The sequence below is a fragment of the Crocuta crocuta genome, unplaced genomic scaffold (assembly GCF_008692635.1).
Source record: "Crocuta crocuta isolate KB4526 unplaced genomic scaffold, BGI_CrCroc_1.0 scaffold41, whole genome shotgun sequence".
In the NCBI taxonomy this organism is placed as follows: domain Eukaryota; kingdom Metazoa; phylum Chordata; class Mammalia; order Carnivora; family Hyaenidae; genus Crocuta; species Crocuta crocuta.
The window spans coordinates 6,091,931-6,111,676 of NW_027529428.1; the positions used below are offsets into that span (position 1 = coordinate 6,091,931).

A 19,746-nucleotide genomic window follows, 5' to 3' on the forward strand; every position below is an offset into this window, starting at 1 on the left:
CAGGTCATGATCTCACAGTTTACGAGTTGAAGCCCATACAGGGCTCTGTGCTGACAACTCAGAGCCTGGACCCTGATTCAAAGCCTATGTCTCCCTCTCTCTCTGCCCCTCCCCCCTTGTTCTCTCTCTCTTTCTCTCTCTCCCTCTTTCTTTTTTTTAATGTTTTATTTATTTCTAGGAGACAGAGAGAGAGACAGCATGAGCAGGGGAGGGTCAGAGAGAGAGGGAGTCACAGACTGAAACAGGCTCCGGGCTCTGAGCTGGCAGTCAGCACACAGCCCGACGCGGGGCTCGAACCCACGAACCGCGAGATCATGACCTAAGCGAAAGTCGGACGCCCAACCAACTAAGCCACCCAGGCACCCCTCTCTTTCCCTCTTTCTGCACCTCCCTAGCTTGCGCTGTCTTTCTCTCTCCGTTTCAAATATAAACAAACACTAAAAAAATTAAAAAAAAAACAAGATAGAGTCCCAAATACACGGCCCACCCGTTGCTTCCTCCCTCCCCAACTCCATTCTCAGCCCACACACCTGCCCTGTACCAGTACCCGCCTAAATGGTTTACCCCCAAGATGCCTCCACCCTCCTGCCCTCCAATGACTCATTCTGGTCTCTGGAGCCTGTTTAACTTGAACCTAACTTCAGCTGCTGTGTTCCGGCATCATCTTGTAATGCTCTGTTACACACATCTGACTCTGGGCCCTGGGAGTCACAAATGATGCCTTTCTGCTTGCCACTGAGCGCACGGTATGGAAAGTGCTCAAAAGTGTTTGGTGGCTGACATTTTGAAAATTAAAATCACAGGGGCGCCTGGCTGGCTCAGTTGGTAGAGCATGCGACTCTTGATCTCGGCATTGTGAGTTTGAGCCCATGCTGGAGTGTAGGCATTACATAAGAAAATTTTAAAAAATAATAAAATCACACTTCTCTCTCCAAGGTGATGACAGAAGAGACTGCCTCTGGGGGAGGCGGGGGGTTAACTGGAACAGGAACTTTCTGGGATGACAGAATGTTCTAGCTCTTGGTCTGGGTGTGGTTACATGGGTGTGGACATTTGTCAACCTTGGGCACCTGGGTGGCTCAATCTGTTAACCCTCCAACTTTGGCTCAGGTCATCATCTCACAGTTTGTGAGTCCAAGGCTCACATCGGGCTTTGTGCTCTCAGTGTAGAGCTTGCTTCAGATCCTCTGCCGCCCCTCCTGCCCGTCCCCCACTTGAGCTCACTCACGCTCTCTCTCTCTCTCTCAGAACTAAATCAACATTAAAAAAAAAAAAGATGCCAAACCATATAATGAAAATCTTTGTGTTTTCTTGTGCACCGTACTGTGTATCCCAATGACATACAAGCAGACCTACCTCTTTTTGCAGCTTCGTGCAACGGATTGTCAATGGATTCTGCCTGTGCGGCCACTAGATTGAAAACAGAAACATGCAAAACCAATGGTGAGCATGCCGCCCAAATGACTCAATGAAGCCACTTTGCAGTCCCCAGTTTCCAGGGCCTTCCACCACAGGGCATCCCTTCCAATGCGGATTGAAAAAATAGCAGAAAATCAAGCTGGTGTTTCCTGCTTTAAAAGAAGCTGAATTATCTGTGAAATGAAAGCAAGCTAAGCAAGAAGGCGCCACCACAGCAATTAAGTGGCAGTATAAACAGAAACAAACGTGGCAATTAAGTGGAAGCGTCAGCAGAAACAAACAGACCCGTGGCCTGCACACCAGTATCCTAAAGTAAGTGATAAACTTGGTCATGAACGTGCAGAAGAAAACATCTGACGTCCAACTTTACATTCTGTAAAAACGCCCTACTTTGAAGATGGCTGAAAAGAATTGTTTCTCGTGTGTGTGTGCATGTAGGGGGCATGCAGGAGGGGGAAATCGTTTGCTTCCTTTATTTAAGAAGGGCAATCAGCACACCTACCTGCTTCTAAGGAAGGTGTGTTCTCAGTTGTCCTACAATCAGCAGGAGTGATCACGTGAAGATGCCGGTGGTTCAAAACAGACCAGACCCACCCCCTCCTGCCCTCAAGAGCTGTAACTGGACACTCCCTTGGCCACTGGGGACCCAAAGTAACCGAGGAACACACTACATGCTCAGTGTCTTTGGCTGGATGAAATGCAGTGCGTGGCAGAGGTATACTGGGGATTTCAAAGGTTAGAAGAATGTAGAACTGCTTCAAGTCNGAGCAGCAGAGAGAGAGGGAGACAAAATCTGAAACAGGCTCCAGGCTCTGAGCTGTCAGCACAGAGGCTGACACGGAGCTCGAACCCATAAACAATGAGATCATGACTTGAGCTAGAGTCTGACGCTTAACTGACTGAGCCGCCCAGGGGCCCCTCAAGTCTTTTTTAACCTAGAACGCTATCCGCTTTAGACCAGGGCAAGTGGGGTCCGTGTGTGGGGCCCCAGACCTCAGCTCCCACTTCCCCTCCCTTGCCCTCCTTCTCCTGGCTTCCCTGCGTTGTGGTGCCTTCCTTGAAATTTCCTGAGTCCTCTGCCAGTGTTTGGCACTGGCGCCTGATGCCAGCCCTGGTGGTCTAGGGAAACATCTAATGCTGAAGTCAACAGGAATCTTGGAAGTGATTTAAATCAAACCCCTCATTACACAGAATGAGGACACAGTCTCAGGGACAGCAGTCAGTGCCTTCACTAAAGTCCCTTGTTATTAAGAAGTGGAAGAAAACGGATTAAAATCCTGTTTGCCAATCCTGTGGTCTTTTTACTTTACTTTGCTGTTTTCTACAGAAGTACGTTTGCCTGTGTGTCCCTCTTCCAACCAGAAGTGGCTCTGATGAGGGAGCATGAGGCAGGCTGAGGGGAAAGTCGCGAGCTAGCAACCCCCTCCCCCCCACCAGGTGGGATCTGTGTGACTTTCCTTGGATACTCCCAGCTACCCAAGAACAAAGGAAGGGGTTTAAGGGCTTGCCATGGCGATGTAGGAAACTAAGGCAAATGAAAAATTAAATTCCCTACTGCCCACAGCCCCCTGTCAAGTCCGTGAAACCGGCAGAAGGACCTCCCTGTAGGTGCTCAGCTGCCTCAATGAGGACACACTGCTGGGGGCCAAAGAGAACCTGGGCTTAACATTGTCCCAACCTCGAGGATCCTGTAAGTCTACTTCCTTTATCTCAACTGCCCCAAGATACATGCTGGCAATCACGCTCCAAGCTTACGGTCCTCAGATACACATCTGAAGGATCGCATGACTGAGGTGTTATTAAGTGGTAATAAATGGCGTTTCCCTAGCAACAGCCAGCCCCTCGAGGTCCTGGAACCCGTGCTTTCAAAATTCCTTGAGACTTACTCTATCCCCGACCCCCTCCCAACCTGAGGGTATATAACGAGTATCTGTCACAACCCCAGCACAGCTCTTCCCACCCACGGGTCCCTTCCCCAGGCTTTAACAAAATCGCCATGTTTGCATGAAAGGCATCTTCAAGAATTCTTTCTTGGCCATCGGTTCTGAATTCCACAAAGCCTACATCACCCCAAAACCTAATCGGCTTCATGGCAGGGGCCGCATCTCACTACTCAAGCCCCTCCAACTACCTTGATACCTGGTAATGAACACAACTGCCCCAAACATGATTAACAAGGCAGGATCACTTCATCCCAAAAGAAAGGGCTAGGCTAAGTAAATCTGTGAAATGTGGTTTAACAGTGAAAAGGGAAGGAAAGAAGAAAGGAAGGAGGGAAGGAAGGAAGGAAGGAAAACATATTCTAAGAGTTGAATAACGGAGAGCCGTAAACAATTCCCTGGAAACCTTGGGTTCTATCAAGAGTGCTATGATGCATTTTCTTAAGCCAAAGAATGAAGTTCAAGCACCTCCAGTGTCCATTACCATCTTATTAAGAGGTTCATGGAGTAGAAAACATCCTACAATGGCAATGACTCCACTGACTTTTCAGCCACAGCACTGAGCAGAAAGGCTCAGGACCCAGAGAACTGCAGTGCCCAGAGCGAGCCCAAAGCCAAGCCACCACGGCCATGCTTACCATAGTTGCTCGGGATTAGTCCAGTCTTGCCTTTGGAGGTGCCTTTCCACCAATTGTTATCACTCTAGTGAAAAAAGAGGTAAATTAAGTGGCACCAAATCCAGTTTACGTTCAATCACTTTTAAAACTGCTGGCCTCATAGAGTGCGCCTGCTCTACAAAAATGGCCATCGGTCATTGTCACAACGATTGAGCTTCCGTGCCCCCTAGTTATGGGTGCCCACTCCCCTGATCATCAAAGTACAAATACACACACATCGGCCTACAGCAAACACAATACACATCGTGACAGAGTCTCAACAATCGCACAATCAGAGACTATATGAAAGAGAAGAACACGGTTACATTTAGTTTAAACTAAATGTCCAACTTCATGTTTTTTTTTTAAAAAGATCTCTTTATTTCACCTTTATGTTTTGGGAAACTTTATTTTGGAAAAATTCAAACCTATGAAAAGGAAAAAGAGCAGCATAATACGCCTACATAATCTCATCTCCCACTTGCGTAAATTCCCAATATCATTCCATATATTTCACCCACAACTTCCCTCCCCTTCAGATTATTTTGAAACAAATTGTAGACATATTATTTCATCTGTATATATTTCAGTGCATATTTCTCAAAGATAAGGATTTTTTTCCAAAGACATTATCACAGCTTAAAATTCATTTCAATACTTTCTTTTTTTTCTCAGTTTTTATTTTTTTTATTTTTTTATTTTTTACAAATAGTTTATTGTCAAAATAGTTTCCACATAACACTCAGTGCTCATCCCCACAAGTGCCCTCCTCCATGCCCATCNTACCATCAAATATATAGATCAAGATTCAAATTTTCCGTTTCAAAGATCCAGTTTTCTACAATTGGGAATCCAAGTAAGGGCCATACAATACCACTGACTGATTTGTCTCTTTTCTGTTGTTTAGTCTATAGGTTTCCCTCCATTTAAAAAAAAACAACAACAAACTTTAATGTTTGTTTATTTTTGAGAGAGGGACACAGAGCACAAGCTGCAGAGGGGCAGAGAGAGGGGGACACAGAATCTGAAGCAGGCTCCAGGCTCTGAGCTGTCAGCACAGAGCTGGATGCAGGGCTTGAAGTCATGGACCAGGAGATCATGACCTGAGCCGAAGTCAAAGTCAGACGCTTAACCGACTGAGCCACCCAGGCACCGCTCCTCCCGTTTTGTTGTTTTTTTTTCCCCACTTCTTCATAATACACTTGTTGAAGAAACCAGAAACCAGTTTATTTGTTCTGCTGAGTTTCAGTCTGGATTTTACCTGTTGTATCCCTGTGTTATCAAAAATGTGTTCTTCTGCTCTCCATACTGCCCATAAATTGGCCATTAGTGCTAAAGGCTTAGATTTAGATTCAGTTTTTTGGGCAAGACTATCTCTTGGGTAGTACTGATGCCTTCCATCAGGAGACACATAATGGCTGGTGGTCTCTCTTTTTGTAATGTTAAGTTAGCCACTGATAAGCATTAGCTGGATTCATTGTTTCCTGGGGGTTGCAAAACCTTGATAGTCTATCATGCCTTTTTCATTTAAACAATTAGAATATCAGGGCACCTGGGTGGCTCAGTCAGTTAAGCATCTGACTTAGGCTCAGGTCATGATCTCACAGTTTGTGGGACAGCTCAGCACCTGGAGCCTGCTTCAGATTCTGTGTCTCCCTCACTCTCTGCCCTTCCCATGATCATGCTCATGCTTTGTCTCTCAAAAATGAATAAATGTTGAAAAATAAAAGAAGAGGGAAAAAAATAAACAATTAGCATCTCTCTTTAAAGAAAAATTTTCCCTCATCAACACTCAGGTTATGCAGAGATGAAGTTCACAGAGAGAAGGCAGAATCAACGCTAATTATCGTCCTTAACGGAAGTTGTCAGAATACAAAGTCGGTTCCCTAGCATCCGCTCAGGGTGAAGAATGATGTTTGGGATTTTTGAACTATCATTAGGAGCTCACGAATTGAAACATCACAAATGCATTTCAATTCTTGGGGACTGTTGCCCTAGTTGACTGCTCAGACTGTCCTACCTTTGACTAGTGACAGCCTCTTCAACTTAGTTCCTTTCTAGGATCTAGAAAGTTCTGGCTTTGCAAGTTCCTTGCATTCTAATAACGCAGAGTTCTGGGATTATCTTGTACTTCTGCTGCCCCCAACCTGGTAACAGGTGGTTCTCAAAGGAGCCTTGTTCCTTTGAATGGAAAATAACACATTTTTATTGGGTCATTTTTTTTTCCTCGGCCTTTTCAAAGGACAGAGCAGGACATATTTTTTTATTTTATTTTAGATAAAATACAACATGCTTGCAATACAGATGCAGAGCTACGGGGTTTTTACTTAACCTCACTGATCTTTCATGTGTGTATCTTTTCTTGCTGGCTGAAAAATCCCAATTTTCAGTATCAATGACCTAAGGACTCATTTGCTGTAAACCACAGCATACATGCAACGATCTCAGAATAGCAATGCCACGGCTTCTGCAACAAGATGGTGACTGAAAACGCTTGACAGCTGTTTTCCTTGCCAGTCCTTTTTGTCCTTCCCATGTATCTGACGGGAGATGTTCAGTCGACCTGCTGAGGTTTAAGGTCACCTGGAATAGTTCCTGTCTGTGTGGTTATGCCAATTACTCGGGGTATCATTAACTTCACTTGATTCATTCTGCCTTTAAATTTCAGGGACTGCTTTTTACGATTCAATTTAATTTTATAACTATGCAAAAGTTTCCATGACTCCAAAGTCAGAGCTCCAAAACAAGACGATTTTTTAGAAGTCTGTATTTCATCTATGTTCCCTCCACCCTATTTTCCTTCGCTCACACAGAAGCAGCTATTTCTTAGATTTTATTTTATGATTCCTCCTTTGACTTTTTATTTTAAACTGAAGAAAATATCTAACCTCTCTTAGATAAATATGGCATACTATCCACATTTTTTTTACTTTGCGTTTTTTCACTGACAGTACTCCATAACAGTATTTAGAGATATTCCTCATTATTTTTTTATAGCTGCATAATACTCTATTTGCGGATATGCCAAGGTTTATTCAACCATTTTCCAACTGGTGCACTTAAGGGCTACTTTCAATTTTACGGTGTTATTACAGATTGTGCTAAAATGAACAAACTCAGGCGTAGGTATTTCTATACAGACACACATCTAAATAACGTACAATATTACAGCCGTACAAAATAGTTTTAATGCATCTTTAGTTTATATGTAGTATTACAAAATATTAGCTGGGCTTACCATGTCAGTAATGTAGATAATATCACCCTCCTCGAAGTACAATTCATCTGGCTGAAAGAAAAAATATAGAGAGTTTGACTTCATGTGGTTTTTCATGACTTAGAAGACAATGATGAAGATAACAATTATATGAATTTCAAATCCTAATATACCTTGTAGGCAATGTGGCTTTTATAGACTTAAATTCGCACACAGACCACATAATACCACCCTACTTCCCAACTAAAACGTGTGTAGAAAGCTGAATTTTTCCCGGGACGAACTGCCAAGAATGACATAGAGGGCATATAAGAATTCTGCCCTGTGCCCACATCTTTTATAGTCTTCCACAATGAAAGCAAGGCATTTTTATATCAAAAGAGAATATTAATAAAACCTCTTTCTTGTAAAATTCTAAAACGTGATATGTATTTTTTCATAAAAGGATACATGTCTAGAATTTAAAACCATGGCTCTGTCTAAATGACTAGGCTTCAATCCTTAAATACTTTCAGATCAACATCTGCTACCTGCTTGTTTTGAGAAAACCAGTATCTTATCTCTTCATGTTCAGAGACCATGAACATTTATATAAGAATAGTTAATACATCATTCAACCATTAATAAGGCTGAAGAGCTGGAAATAGGAAGCAGAAAGTCAGCCAGTCCAGGCCGTCGGCAGCTCTCAGGGGTTGGCGGATTATACAGACAGTATGCGCTCTGGCTTGTACCAGCCAAATGTTCAGCAAAGCTCTGAATTAAAGCCAGGTGCTCTCATGAAGCACCTTTGTTCCATCAGAACAGAGCACTTAGCAGCATGACTTTATGACTCTACAGGACCGTGTCCATTAGGATCGATCTTCAGAAACTGGGAAATATTTACATTGTCATGTTGAGTGAAACATGTGGAGCACAAAATTTCACATAGGATCAGATCACAAGTATGCATGAAATACACATAAAATCTTTTTCCAAATTGTCTATCACGGCATGTGTTACTTTCATAATTTTGGCTGAAAAGATATTTTTGAAAAGGGCTTTGATATTTCTGATTATCACTATTGTTCCATCAACAAATAAAAGTTATGTTGGTGAAGCAAATTATTTCATCCATGCATTTTTCCATGTGTTTTTATCTCCTCTCTCAGTAGCACACTGGCGCAGTAAATGTGACTCTGTGCTATTAATTTATTTAGTTTCGAAGCTGATCTATATTATTATTATAACTATTTCCTCTTGAATATAAATGAAGACTATAGCAGCTGTATCATGCTTTAAGCAACATAAACAATTAAGTGCATTCAGATATAAACATCACCAAATGATAATCAGTGATCCTAAAAAATGGCTGAGTTCCTTTAAAAGGGGCTTCCTGAGAGTTGCATTTACAACCTATTTACCCAATCTAGACTTACACACGGCACAGATATGCAAAATTAGTAGAACCTATGCAGACTCAATGATACAAATGTTAATATGTGAAATAGGCATCTAGGGCAAAAAAAAAGTAAAGCCTTCTAAGATCTTTGCTAATCTTTCTCGACAATGTTCTGACGATCTGTGAGCAATAAACTACCAATATGGGATGGGTATAGGAAGTAGTTAGGGAAACAGACTATTTCTTTTAGTATTTCCCTGCCACTAACTGGGTCACTCCCAGAGAGGCTGGAAAGGGGGACAGGCCCCTCACCAAGCTCCTCACCAGCACCCCAGCTACACACAGTGGCCATCCCCCTAATGTAAGGTTGGCCTTTGCTGGCAGTTTTAACACCCACTCGAGTGTCTCTCCTTGAGATGACAATAGAGGTTAGGAGGCGAAAATGAAGGTGAATGGAAGGAAGGAAGGAAACCAGAACGTATGTGTGAACTCAGTATTTTTCTGGAGGGACTCTGAGTTACCCGAACTTTTGAAAGAGTTCAATGGCTTGAAGAGCTCTCTCTGGTCTTCGGGACATCCTGAGCCACTCTCACCCACTACCCCTCCAAGGTCTAACCTTGCCTACTTCTGTCCAACAAGGGGGATTTCATCCAAGTTAAGGAGCATCTCTACACTGTTGGTCTCCTTATAAATCACGAAGGTCGAGTTGGCCTAAATTTCCACATTTGATAAATTCATTCATTCTTGAAAGAAAAAGGCATATTTTGAAAAAAGTGCTGAACAAAGAGCTTTAAACACACACACACACACACACACACACACACACACACACACACACACACACACACACACACACACACACACACACACACACACACACACACACACACACACACACACATCCCTGTTTGGTCCTTCTAAAAAAGAAAAAGAAAAAGAAAAAGAAAAAAAAAAAAAAGGAATAAAGCCCAGAACAATGGAAAGTACGTGCTTAATGGGTATAGAGTTTTTTTTGGGGAGGATGAAAAATGTTCTGGAACCAGACAGAGGTGGTGGTTGTGCAGCACTGTGAACGAACTAAATGCCACTGAATTGCTCCCTTTAAAACAGCTAGTTTTAAGTCATGTGAATTTTTACCTCAATTTTTAAAAAGGCAATTGAATAAAAGAAAATAACAATAAACTTAAGGGCGATAAAGCCAAGAACAGTTAAAAACAAGAAGAGTTAAAACTCTTAATGTCTTTGAAGTAATTCTTGTCCTTTGCCATTTGGTAAAAAAACGCACCATTTGGAAAATGTCACTAAGTACAGTCATTTCGATACCTCTTGGTGCTACTTTAGTTTTAAAAATAATGGCTGCTGTTCAACGGTGGTGACTGCCACAAGCCACCTAGAAGGTGAGGGCTGTTTTTCAACTGAGAGAACAACAGGCGGTCGATTTCAGTCAGGGGGGATAAAAGGTCTCGTGATGTTTTTCATCCTGAGAAAGGACAGTGGACAGTTTATTCTCTTTTTAATCGATAGCTCCCAGACAGACGATGCTACTCCCCATAAAATATCTTCTTCCGAAGAAACTGTGGGCAGTTCTTCCTAACCTAGCAAAAGAGGTCATCCTCCAAATTCTTCTGACTGTCGTTGGGAGTACACTGATTTTAAAACTTAAAGGGATCGTACCGATGATATTCACACTTTCCTAGTGGAAAGTGCTTGCGGGGCACTTGACCAGAACGGTTCGATGTGGGTCTACTTTTAAATTTCTGGCATCGTATTCACGGAACAGAAATGGCAATGCAGTGACACAATCAAGCAAGCACTTTGTTTCCAGTCTGTTCTTTAGTTTCCAACCACATTCCTCTTTTCCTCTCTCCTTGAAGAACCACAAGGTATCAGAACGGGGAAATAGTTGGCCCCGGGAACGCTGGAGCAATGTGTACAAATTTGGTAATATATGTTCTCATTCCTGTCCCATATATTCTTGGTAACATATAATTCCCAAGGCATTAATCTTGTTTATGGGTTATGAAAAATATGTGTTTTGTGAAAATGTTTAAAGAGGCGATAACGTAGTTTTGAAGCTTTTCAGATCTGTCAACCTGAAACCCCAAGAATTAGTAAAAAGATTTTTAAAAAGCAAATTCTCCATGGATGATCTCATTTAACACTTTAGAGTACCATCACGTGCCAGGCACTGGTCCGGACATTGCAAATCTCAACAAATTTTAATTCCCACCGGCAATACCAGGAGGCGGGTGTTACTCTCATCGGCGCACTATAGATGCGAAACTTGTCCAAGGCCGTAGAGCAGGTATGTGGTAGATGCTGTACTTGAACATGACGCTTAGACTCTGGAGTCTGCTCTTCACCAGGACCTACGCTTTCTCTCTTACACAAGGGTCATGCAGGGCCATTCCTACTCATCATGGTGTCGTGATCAGGTTAAAAGGGGGTGGCCATGGAAAATACCTGATGTTCACCCCTATCCCCATGCCCACAAAATGCAGCACAACAAAACCAACACCAGCATCTTACACTTGCAAAGCTTGTTCCCCCTCAATTACTCCTCACAGCAACCCGTGAGGGCAGGGCTGGAACGTGGGTATAATCTCCATTTCATAACCAGGCTCAGTGGGGAAGGGCTAGCCACAAATCACATGCCTAAGGGAGTGGCAGGGCTGGGCTCCGATTTCAGCTTCTGGAATCCCATTCGAGGGTTCCTGCGTCTACACAGAGTGCTGTAAACCTAGCGAAGCCCAGCAAACATGACATGACAGAGCAGAGATCCGGCTGGTTTCCCTTGAGAAATCAGTACACAGCCAGCACCCAGGCAACGCTGCTCTCTATCGGCACATCTTGTGCTGGTCTGTCCCGTCCAGCCAGGTCTCTGCATGAGACTTCACCGCACTGAGGATGAGGCAGGAATTAAGAACCAAACAGGCATGGGTGGTGCCAGGGCCACCCTGCCTTGCAGCCTGACGGAAGGGAAGCGGGGTGGCAGGAAGAACCAGGAGTGACGAAGTGCCCCGTGTTCTCCCTGCTCTGTGAGTCGCCGGCGCTGAGCTGGGCAGTGCTGTCCCTATACTGCCTGAGCACGGAAGAGGGGCGGCGGGACCCAGGCCTCCCTGGGGCGCTGCGCTTGTCGGCAAGGGTCCCGCAGAGTCCAGCTCGGCCCTTCCGTCCCGCCTGGCCCCCGTGACCTCGGGGAGGCCAGGTCGGCTCAGGATGTGCCAGGGGACATCCGTCCCGCCAGAGGAGATGGCTCCTGGGGGAGACGGGAGAGAGAGACCCAGCTGAGCTTCCCTCATCGTCCAACAGGAATTCTCATTCAGAAAAAGAAATGTGAAACTAAACTAGTTCTGGGATGAGATTCCAAATATATCGAATAACCGGTAAATCACAGGCACTTCGCCAGTCAGGAAGGCCCACGGGAGCTAGAGGCCACCGGCCTGGCCAGACACCTACCTCCCCTTTAACATCGGGATCAAGGGAGGTAGAAAGGGACAGAGTATGGGGGCAGCGGGCGTAGGGGAGGGGACTTATTACCAACCACCCAATACATCCCGGATGAATTAGCAGCACTGCCCCACAGCTGAGGGCATGTTTAAAAACTAGCATTTTAAATATGGACTATTCAAAAAACCTAATGAATTAAATATCCATTTTCTTCTGTATATTCAATAATAACAGATTTTTTTGAAGTTTATTTATTTTTGAGAAAGAGAGAGCGAGAGAGAGAGAGAGCGAGCACAAGCCGGGAAGGGGCAGAGAGAGAGAGAGAGGGAGAGAATCCCAAGCAGGCTCCGTGGTGTCAGCACAGAGCCCGACGTGGGGCTCGAACTCACAAACCGTAAGATCGTGACCTGAGCTGAGGTCAATAGTCGGAAGCTTAACCAGCTGAGCCACGCAGGCGCCCCAATAATAACTAAGATTTCTGAAAGCAGTAGAGAGATTCCATCCTGGAGCAGAACTGGATGTGAATTAAAATCATCAATATGATAACCAATCAAAACTGTTCGCTAAATGTCTATGATTAGGGCGACCGCCCCTCCTCCTTAGGGCAACAGCAGCTTCCCACACTTAACCTCCCCCATGTCTCACTAGAACCCTATGAGACTCCTCACTTTACAGAGGAGCACACGGACGCACAGACGTTAGGGACTTTCTCAATTTCCCAGGTCACACGGACGCTAAAGAGGCAGTGCGGGTCCTAAGATTCACGGCCAGCTCTGAGCAGGCCTGTTCCGCTGCCCTCCCAGACATGGGGCCGGTGAGCGGGACTGAGATGCCAAGTGCGTAGGTTCAGAGGGGGAAGAGGCGCCCCGCTCTTAGGCGGGTTAATCAGAGTCTTCACGGAAAAGGAGGTATGGTTGTGCTATTCGAGCCTAGAAAGGCAATACCATGGGTCCAGAAAGGGTTCAGAGACGGGTTCGCCTGTGCATCACCTGCGGACTGGACCAGTCCAAGACGGGAAGGAGCAGAGAGAGGACTGCGGGGCTGGAAAGGCGCTGGCCTGGAGGGGACTCTCTGCTAAGTCAAATAGCGTTGAAGCAGGCTACGGGGTCAAAGCCACACCGTAGCTCTGCAGGGCGCAGATGGAATGGAGAGGCTGGAGTCCACGTGCCAGAAGCAGGAAAAAGGACAAGACAACTCAAGGACCAGGAGGTCCGTGAGGAAGGACAAAGGTGATGACCAACAAGTCCCACACTGAGTACACGCAGGTCCCTGCCCGGAGTGAGGGGGCTGGAGACAATGAGCTAGTCACTGGCCAGCCCAGGAGGCAGCTGACAAGCAGCCCCCCCACCCCCCAACTCTTATCGACCTCAGGGGTCTTGTAATCTAGGAAACAACTGATTAGGCCGATTGGACGCATGAAATGATAGCCTTCTGATGAGCAGGGGACAGACAGAGTCAACGGCTTCTGGGCCTCATACTTCCTTACCTTTTTGTGTCCCTTGTCCCCCGTCCAAAATTCTTATGTTGAAGTCCTAACCCTCAATACCTCAGATGTGAGTGTATGTGGAGACAGATTTTTTTCTTTAATGTTTATTTATTTGTTTTTTGAGAGAGAGCACAAGCCAGGGATGGACAGAGAGGGAGAGAGGGAGACACAGAATCAGAAGCAGGCTCCAGGCTCCGAGCTGTCAGCACAGAGCCAGACGTGGGGCTCGAACTCAGGAGCCACAAGATAAAGACCTGAGCCGAAGTCGGGCGCTTAACCAACTGAGCCACCAAGGTGCCCTGAGACAGGTTCTTTAAAGAGGTAATTAAATTAAAATTAGGTCATTAGAGTGAGTGCTAATCCATAATCTGACTGGTGTTCTTTTAAGAAGAGCAGATTGGGGGCACCTGGGTGGCTCAGCTGGTTACGTGTCTGACTCCATCTCAGGCCACGATCTCAGTTTGTGAGTTCAAGCCCCACGTCCTGCTCTGTGCTGACAGCTTGGAGCCTGCTTCAGATTCTGTGTCTTCTTCTCTCTCTGCCCCTCCCCTGCTCGCTTGATCTCTCTCTCTCTCTCTCTCTCAAAAATAAATAAACATTAAAAAATAAAAAAATTAAAAAAAGAAGAGCAGATTGGGACACAAACAAGCACAGAGGAAAGACCATGGGTGGACACAGGGAGAGCTTGATCATCTACAAGTCACAGAGAGACGCTTCAGAAGAAACCGACTCTGTCAACACCTCAGTGTGACCTCTGGCCTCCAAAATTCTAAGAAAAATGTCTGTCGGTTGAGCTACGGAGCCTGCAGCACTCAGCTAAGGCAGCCCCGGCAAGCTAACCGCCCCCCACATTCATTCCCCACCCTCCCGGCACCACAGGAGAGACGCCACTGGGACTTCTTGGTGGGAAGAATAAAAACCAGAGATTTACTTCTACCTCCCCCCCCACCAACCCCTTTCTTGATCCAGGAACGTTTGTGGATCTAAAGTCTTGGGAGAACTCATCTGAACAGGAGCACACCCCGCACTGGCCGGACTCCCTGCTGCCTCTTACTGATGCTCCCCACATGCTAGGCTCAAAAACTGATCTCCTCCCACGCTCACAGCGGAATTCCGTAGGACGGCCAATCTTATTCCCGTTTTCAAACGAGGAAACGCATGGCCACAGGTTGAGGCAATTCGCCATGAGCACATGACAGATCCGGAATCTGAAGGCGGGCCTCAGCCTGATGGCCCTGACTCCCTGATACCTGTTCTGTGGTAGCTTCTGAGGCGTCCGACTCGGGGCAACAGGGTCCGGGACAAGCCCAGACAAAGCCAGCAGCAGGCTGACAGCCTCGGGCAGGAAGGCTCCCATCTCCAGCGAGTAAGGCCACACGGTCAAGAGAGCAGGTGCCCTTGCTGGGTCTCTCTCTCCTCTGCCTCCTAACCGTCTGGACACACTGCTCCCCGCCTTGCTCTCCGGGATGGCTCCCCACACCTCAGGGAGAGTGATCCTTCTAAAACTTAGCTAATCAATCCTGCACTCAAAACCCTCCATCTTCCAGTGCCTGGGTGGCTCGGTTGGTTAAGCGTCCAACTCTTGGTTTCGGCTCAGGCAGTGATCTCAAGGTTTGTGAGTTCGATCCCCCACATCAGGCTCTGTGCTGACAGTCTGGAACCTGCTTGGGATTCTCTCTCCCTCTCTCTCTCTCTCTCTCTCTCATTCAGTCTCCCTTTGCTCCTCCCTTGCAGGCTTTCTCAGTCTCTCTCAAAATAAATAAACTTAAAAAAAATTTTTTTAATTAAAAAAAAAAGAGGGCGCCTGGGTGGCTCAGTCAGTTAAGCATCTAACTTTGGCTCAGGTCATGATCTTGTGGTTCGTGAGTTTGAGCCCCGCATTGGGCTCTATGCTGATAGCTCAGAGCCTGGAGCCTACTTCCAATTCTGCGTTTTCCTCTCTCTCTGCCCCTCCCCCACTAGCACTCTGTCTCTGTCTCTCTCTAAAAAATAAACAAATTTCGGGGCGCGTGGGTGGCTTAGTCGGTTAAGCGTCCGACTTTNTAGAAATAAATAAAACTATTTTTAAAAAAAAATTAAAAAAATAAAATAAAATAAACAAATTTTTAAAAAAAATTTTTAAAAACCACCCTCCATCGTACCCAGGGCAAAATCCAAGTGAGCCCCATGAGCCCTACACGATCTGCCCTCCCTCTCCGCCCAGACTCTCTGAACCCATCTCCTACCTCCTGCTCCCTCATTCATGACGTTCTATGCTGCTATCATCCCTGCTGTTTCTAGAACTCATCAAAGACACTCCTTGCTGTTCCCTTGGCTCTCTCACCTCCCTCAGGTCTCTACTCAATCGTCACCTTTATGGAAAGGCCATCCCCGAACACCCTGTTGAAAACAACACTCTTTTTTTCTCTTTTTGGCCCTGTAGGCTCCTTATTCTTCTTCAGAGCACCTACCAGGCCTTCACAGTCATGTTCATCTGTTGTGTCTCCCCGCACTGGGACGGCAGCTCTGTGAGACCCCCCCCCCCACTTTCTGTTGAGGTGGCACTATCTCCAAGGCCTGGGCTGGCACATAGTAAGTGCTCACTGAATCCAGGATGGATGCGTGGATTGATGGATGGACCCCAGAAACTGTAACAATGGAATGTGTACACGGCAGAAACACAGAAAACTGCTCCAGACAGAACTAACTGCTGGAGGGGAGGTGGGGGATGGGCTAAGTGGGGGATGGACATTAAGGAGGGCACTTGGGAGTGTCGTATGTAAGTCATGAATCATGCAATTCTACTCCTGAAGCCAATACGACACTGTATGTTAACTAACTTGAACTTATAGAAAATCTTGGAAAGAAAAAAACATTGCTCTAGATGGTTGTAAAAGGTGCCATTACGAGCTGGCCTGAGGTAGAGGGTCGACAGGAAGAACAAGGAAGGTCAGTGTGAAATTCACGGCAGGGTAACTAAGATAAGGTCATGCACTTTATGTGCAGGGCACTTGGTGATTTTTCAGGTGGTGTCACCATGCGGGAAGAAGCCACACAGGACGGACGACATGAACTCAAGGTGGGGAAGACATTCAGATCAGTCCAGGGACTTAGCTTCCACACCTCTGGACCACACGGAAATAAGTGAGCATCCGCTCCTATGAATCTTTTATGACTAGCAAAGAAAAGGCCAGAGGAAGTTATCTAAATGAAATCCCCTTAGGTTTTTATGCCAATTTTAAAGTTAAAAACTCAATACTTACCGTTCTGGGTTCAAACGTATAAAGAGCTCTGAACACTTTAACTTGCCCTAAAAGAGAGGGAAAAGACAAACACATGATCAATTCTTTCATTTTAAGTTTACTGTAAAGAGCATTACCCATTATATTCTTCAGAATTCCCTAACTAAAAGCCCATGTGAGAAATTTATTTTGGAATTAAGTGCTTTCTTCCAGCATAGAGGGTATTTCATAAATATTTGTTAAATAAAGGCATGAATACACACACACCTCCAGGGATGATTTTGCAGGAGCTATATAATTATTTGGACTTCACCTTTGTTCTACATAGAGCCCTTCCAGCCCTAGGCTCTAAGTTTATGGTAAGCATTTAACGTAAAGAGATATTTAATGTGACAATCAACACTGGCTTAGTATTCTTAAATCAATTATTTAGAACTTTCTATTTTCCAAAAGAAAAGAAAATACCATGGAGAAAAATAGTATCGCTTGGAGAAAAATGTGATTCCGTTAAATCCCAAAACAGAGAGCAATAACTCAGCAAAGAGGAGATCATGTTCATGAAAGCTGTCCTCCACTCTCCCAAAGAAGATCTCTCTTAATATGCCCCTTCCCTGTGTTTCCATAACACCTTGTATTAGAATAAGTGATTTGCTGGCCTGTGTCATTTGGGAGCAGGAGCCCTGACTTGTTCAATTTCCCAGCACTGCCCAGCATACGGTATGCACTTCATAAACAATTACTAAATGAATATGTAACAGAACAAATTCAAACAGTAGAAAAAAGTCTACAGATAGGGGGAAAAAAAGAGGTCTTTTATGAAATAAATAGATTTCGAAGGAATATCAAAATAGGACTACCTATTTAAAATGTGAGAACAATTTCATTTCAGCACTACAAGAACCTTTATTTATTTATATTAAAGATTTTTTTAATGTTTATTTTTTGAGAGAGAGAGACGGAATGCGAGCAGGGGAAGGGCAAAGAGAGAGGGAGATACAGAATTGGAAGCAGGCTCCAGGCTCTGAGCTGTCAGCACAGAGCCTGATGCGGGGCTTGAACTCGTGAGATCAGGACCTGAGCCCAAGTCAGGTGCTCAACCGAGTGAGCCACCCAGGCGCCCCAGCACTACAAAAACCTTTAGACATGGCTACGTCCTACAAGAGCATCGTTCAAAAAGACAGTCTCCAAGATGCGACACAGGAGGACTATTTTGGAAAGTATTTCCTTTTTTGACTTATTCTTTTTCATTCCTATTTTAATTGTTTCCATATATTACGTTTTATAATACAACAACTTAATAGGATACATACGCAACTTGTAATACACATACATTTACTGGGAATGAGTACTGAAAACCTTTTGCTGATAGAGTGTTAAGCATTATGAGGACAGGTGTTTATGTTTTATGAGCAAAACATCCAAGTACCTAGCACAGTGCCTGCCTGGCACAGAGGAGGCACTCAGTAATTATTTGCTGAACGGATGAATAAAGAAATGGAAAATGCACTCAAAAAAAAAGTCTGAAAACCTGCTAACAGACTGTCCAAGAGAACTTCATGCAATGATGAGGAAGCTCTACTTCTGTGCTAGGCACATATGGCTACCGAGCCCTTGAAATGCGGCTAACGTGACTGCAAACTGATATTTAAACGTGATGCAATTTTAATTAAGTTGAATTGCTACACAGGGCTGGTGGCTAGCATGTGGAACAGAGGGTTAGAATATTGAAAAATATGGGAAATGACCGTAATGTCCATTAAGAAGGGCTCATGTAAATCAAGTCTGATGCATCTGAAGAATGCTGCAGACAGATGTGCAGACACTGCCCTAGCAAAGACCTGGTAAAATATTCCGTGCAAACAAGCAGGTTACAGAACAGCATACTGGGTCCCATTCCCCTCATGTTGACAATATACACACGTGTACATACACCCCTTGAATGGCACCACCAACTATGGAGAACCTTCACCTTCTACCTTATATATATGGCTCATATTCATGACACTTAGCGGGTAGGACTTCTATAATCCACAAAAACAATAATGATCCCTTCAGGGCAGGTGGTGGGGTTTCAGGGAGGCGGGGCTGGCTATCACCCTTTCTCTTAAATGCCCTCAAACAGAAGATCCCCTGCTGACACCCCTTGTGACTTAGCATGTGTGCGAGAAAACATTCTTTTTTGCATGTTTCAATGCCCCTCCTTCCCTGCTCTTCTAGGGGGAGGCTGATGGGCAGAAAGCAAACATGAAAACGTTTTTCTTCCGGGGTATGTGTTTTACACACACCCGCGGCCCTGGGAGAGGAAACACGGAACGGAAGGAAGAGCTGCCAGGAGAAAGGCTGCTGCCCCGAATGTCTGTCTGAGAGGGAAGGCTGGTTATCTTGATGACTTCAAACTTTCCAAAGAGAAGTTATACAAGGAAGCAGTCCAGTGGGGACCAAAATCAGTAATGACAGAACGTTCTCGTTCCTTTGAGGGAAAGGCAGCAGTGTGATGTGCTATGGCTACCTGTGGAAATCAGATCCAATGTGAATTCAGTGAGCTTACTTCAACTTCAATACAAATTAAAGAACCTGGGGAAAAAAATAAATACTTGGGAGTGTGACTAAGCCACTGATTTTTGTTATCTTCTGTGATTGTCTCACTTAAAATGTTCCCAACTAAAAGGAAGTGGGAGATTCACTTGCGTTTTGACTTATACTAAACATTAAACATTGAACATTAGGCTAGTCTTCTATATGGTTATGCAAGGGAACACTCTCTCTGTGTGAAGCTGTGGAAACCCCTTTCACATACACAATCCTGTTTATCGACTGATGTTGGGACGTTAGCCTCATGAGGCTCCCGTTTAATCCATAGATTATAAAAGTTCTGGGGCTTAACTTACTCAATTCTCAAACCAAACCTGAGCCAAACAGAAAAGAAACAATGCAAAAAAAAAAAAAAAAAACCAAAAAAAAAAAAAAAAAAAAAAAAAA

At 44.8% G+C, this 19,746-nt stretch overlaps 1 protein-coding gene across 1 annotated transcript in view; it reads right to left on the bottom strand.

Moving 5' to 3' along the window:
• The window catches only part of OSTF1 (osteoclast stimulating factor 1), a 42,653-nt gene that overhangs the window by 12,810 nt on the left and 10,097 nt on the right, over positions 1 to 19,746 (bottom strand). Inside the window, exons 3-6 of the mRNA XM_077759291.1 lie at positions 16,789 to 16,835; positions 7,254 to 7,304; positions 3,998 to 4,061; positions 1,357 to 1,410 (exon numbers count right to left, since the gene is read on the bottom strand). Coding sequence (XP_077615417.1) covers positions 1,357 to 1,410; positions 3,998 to 4,061; positions 7,254 to 7,304; positions 16,789 to 16,835 — 216 coding nt within the window. The remainder of the gene's footprint in view (positions 1 to 1,356; positions 1,411 to 3,997; positions 4,062 to 7,253; positions 7,305 to 16,788; positions 16,836 to 19,746) is intronic.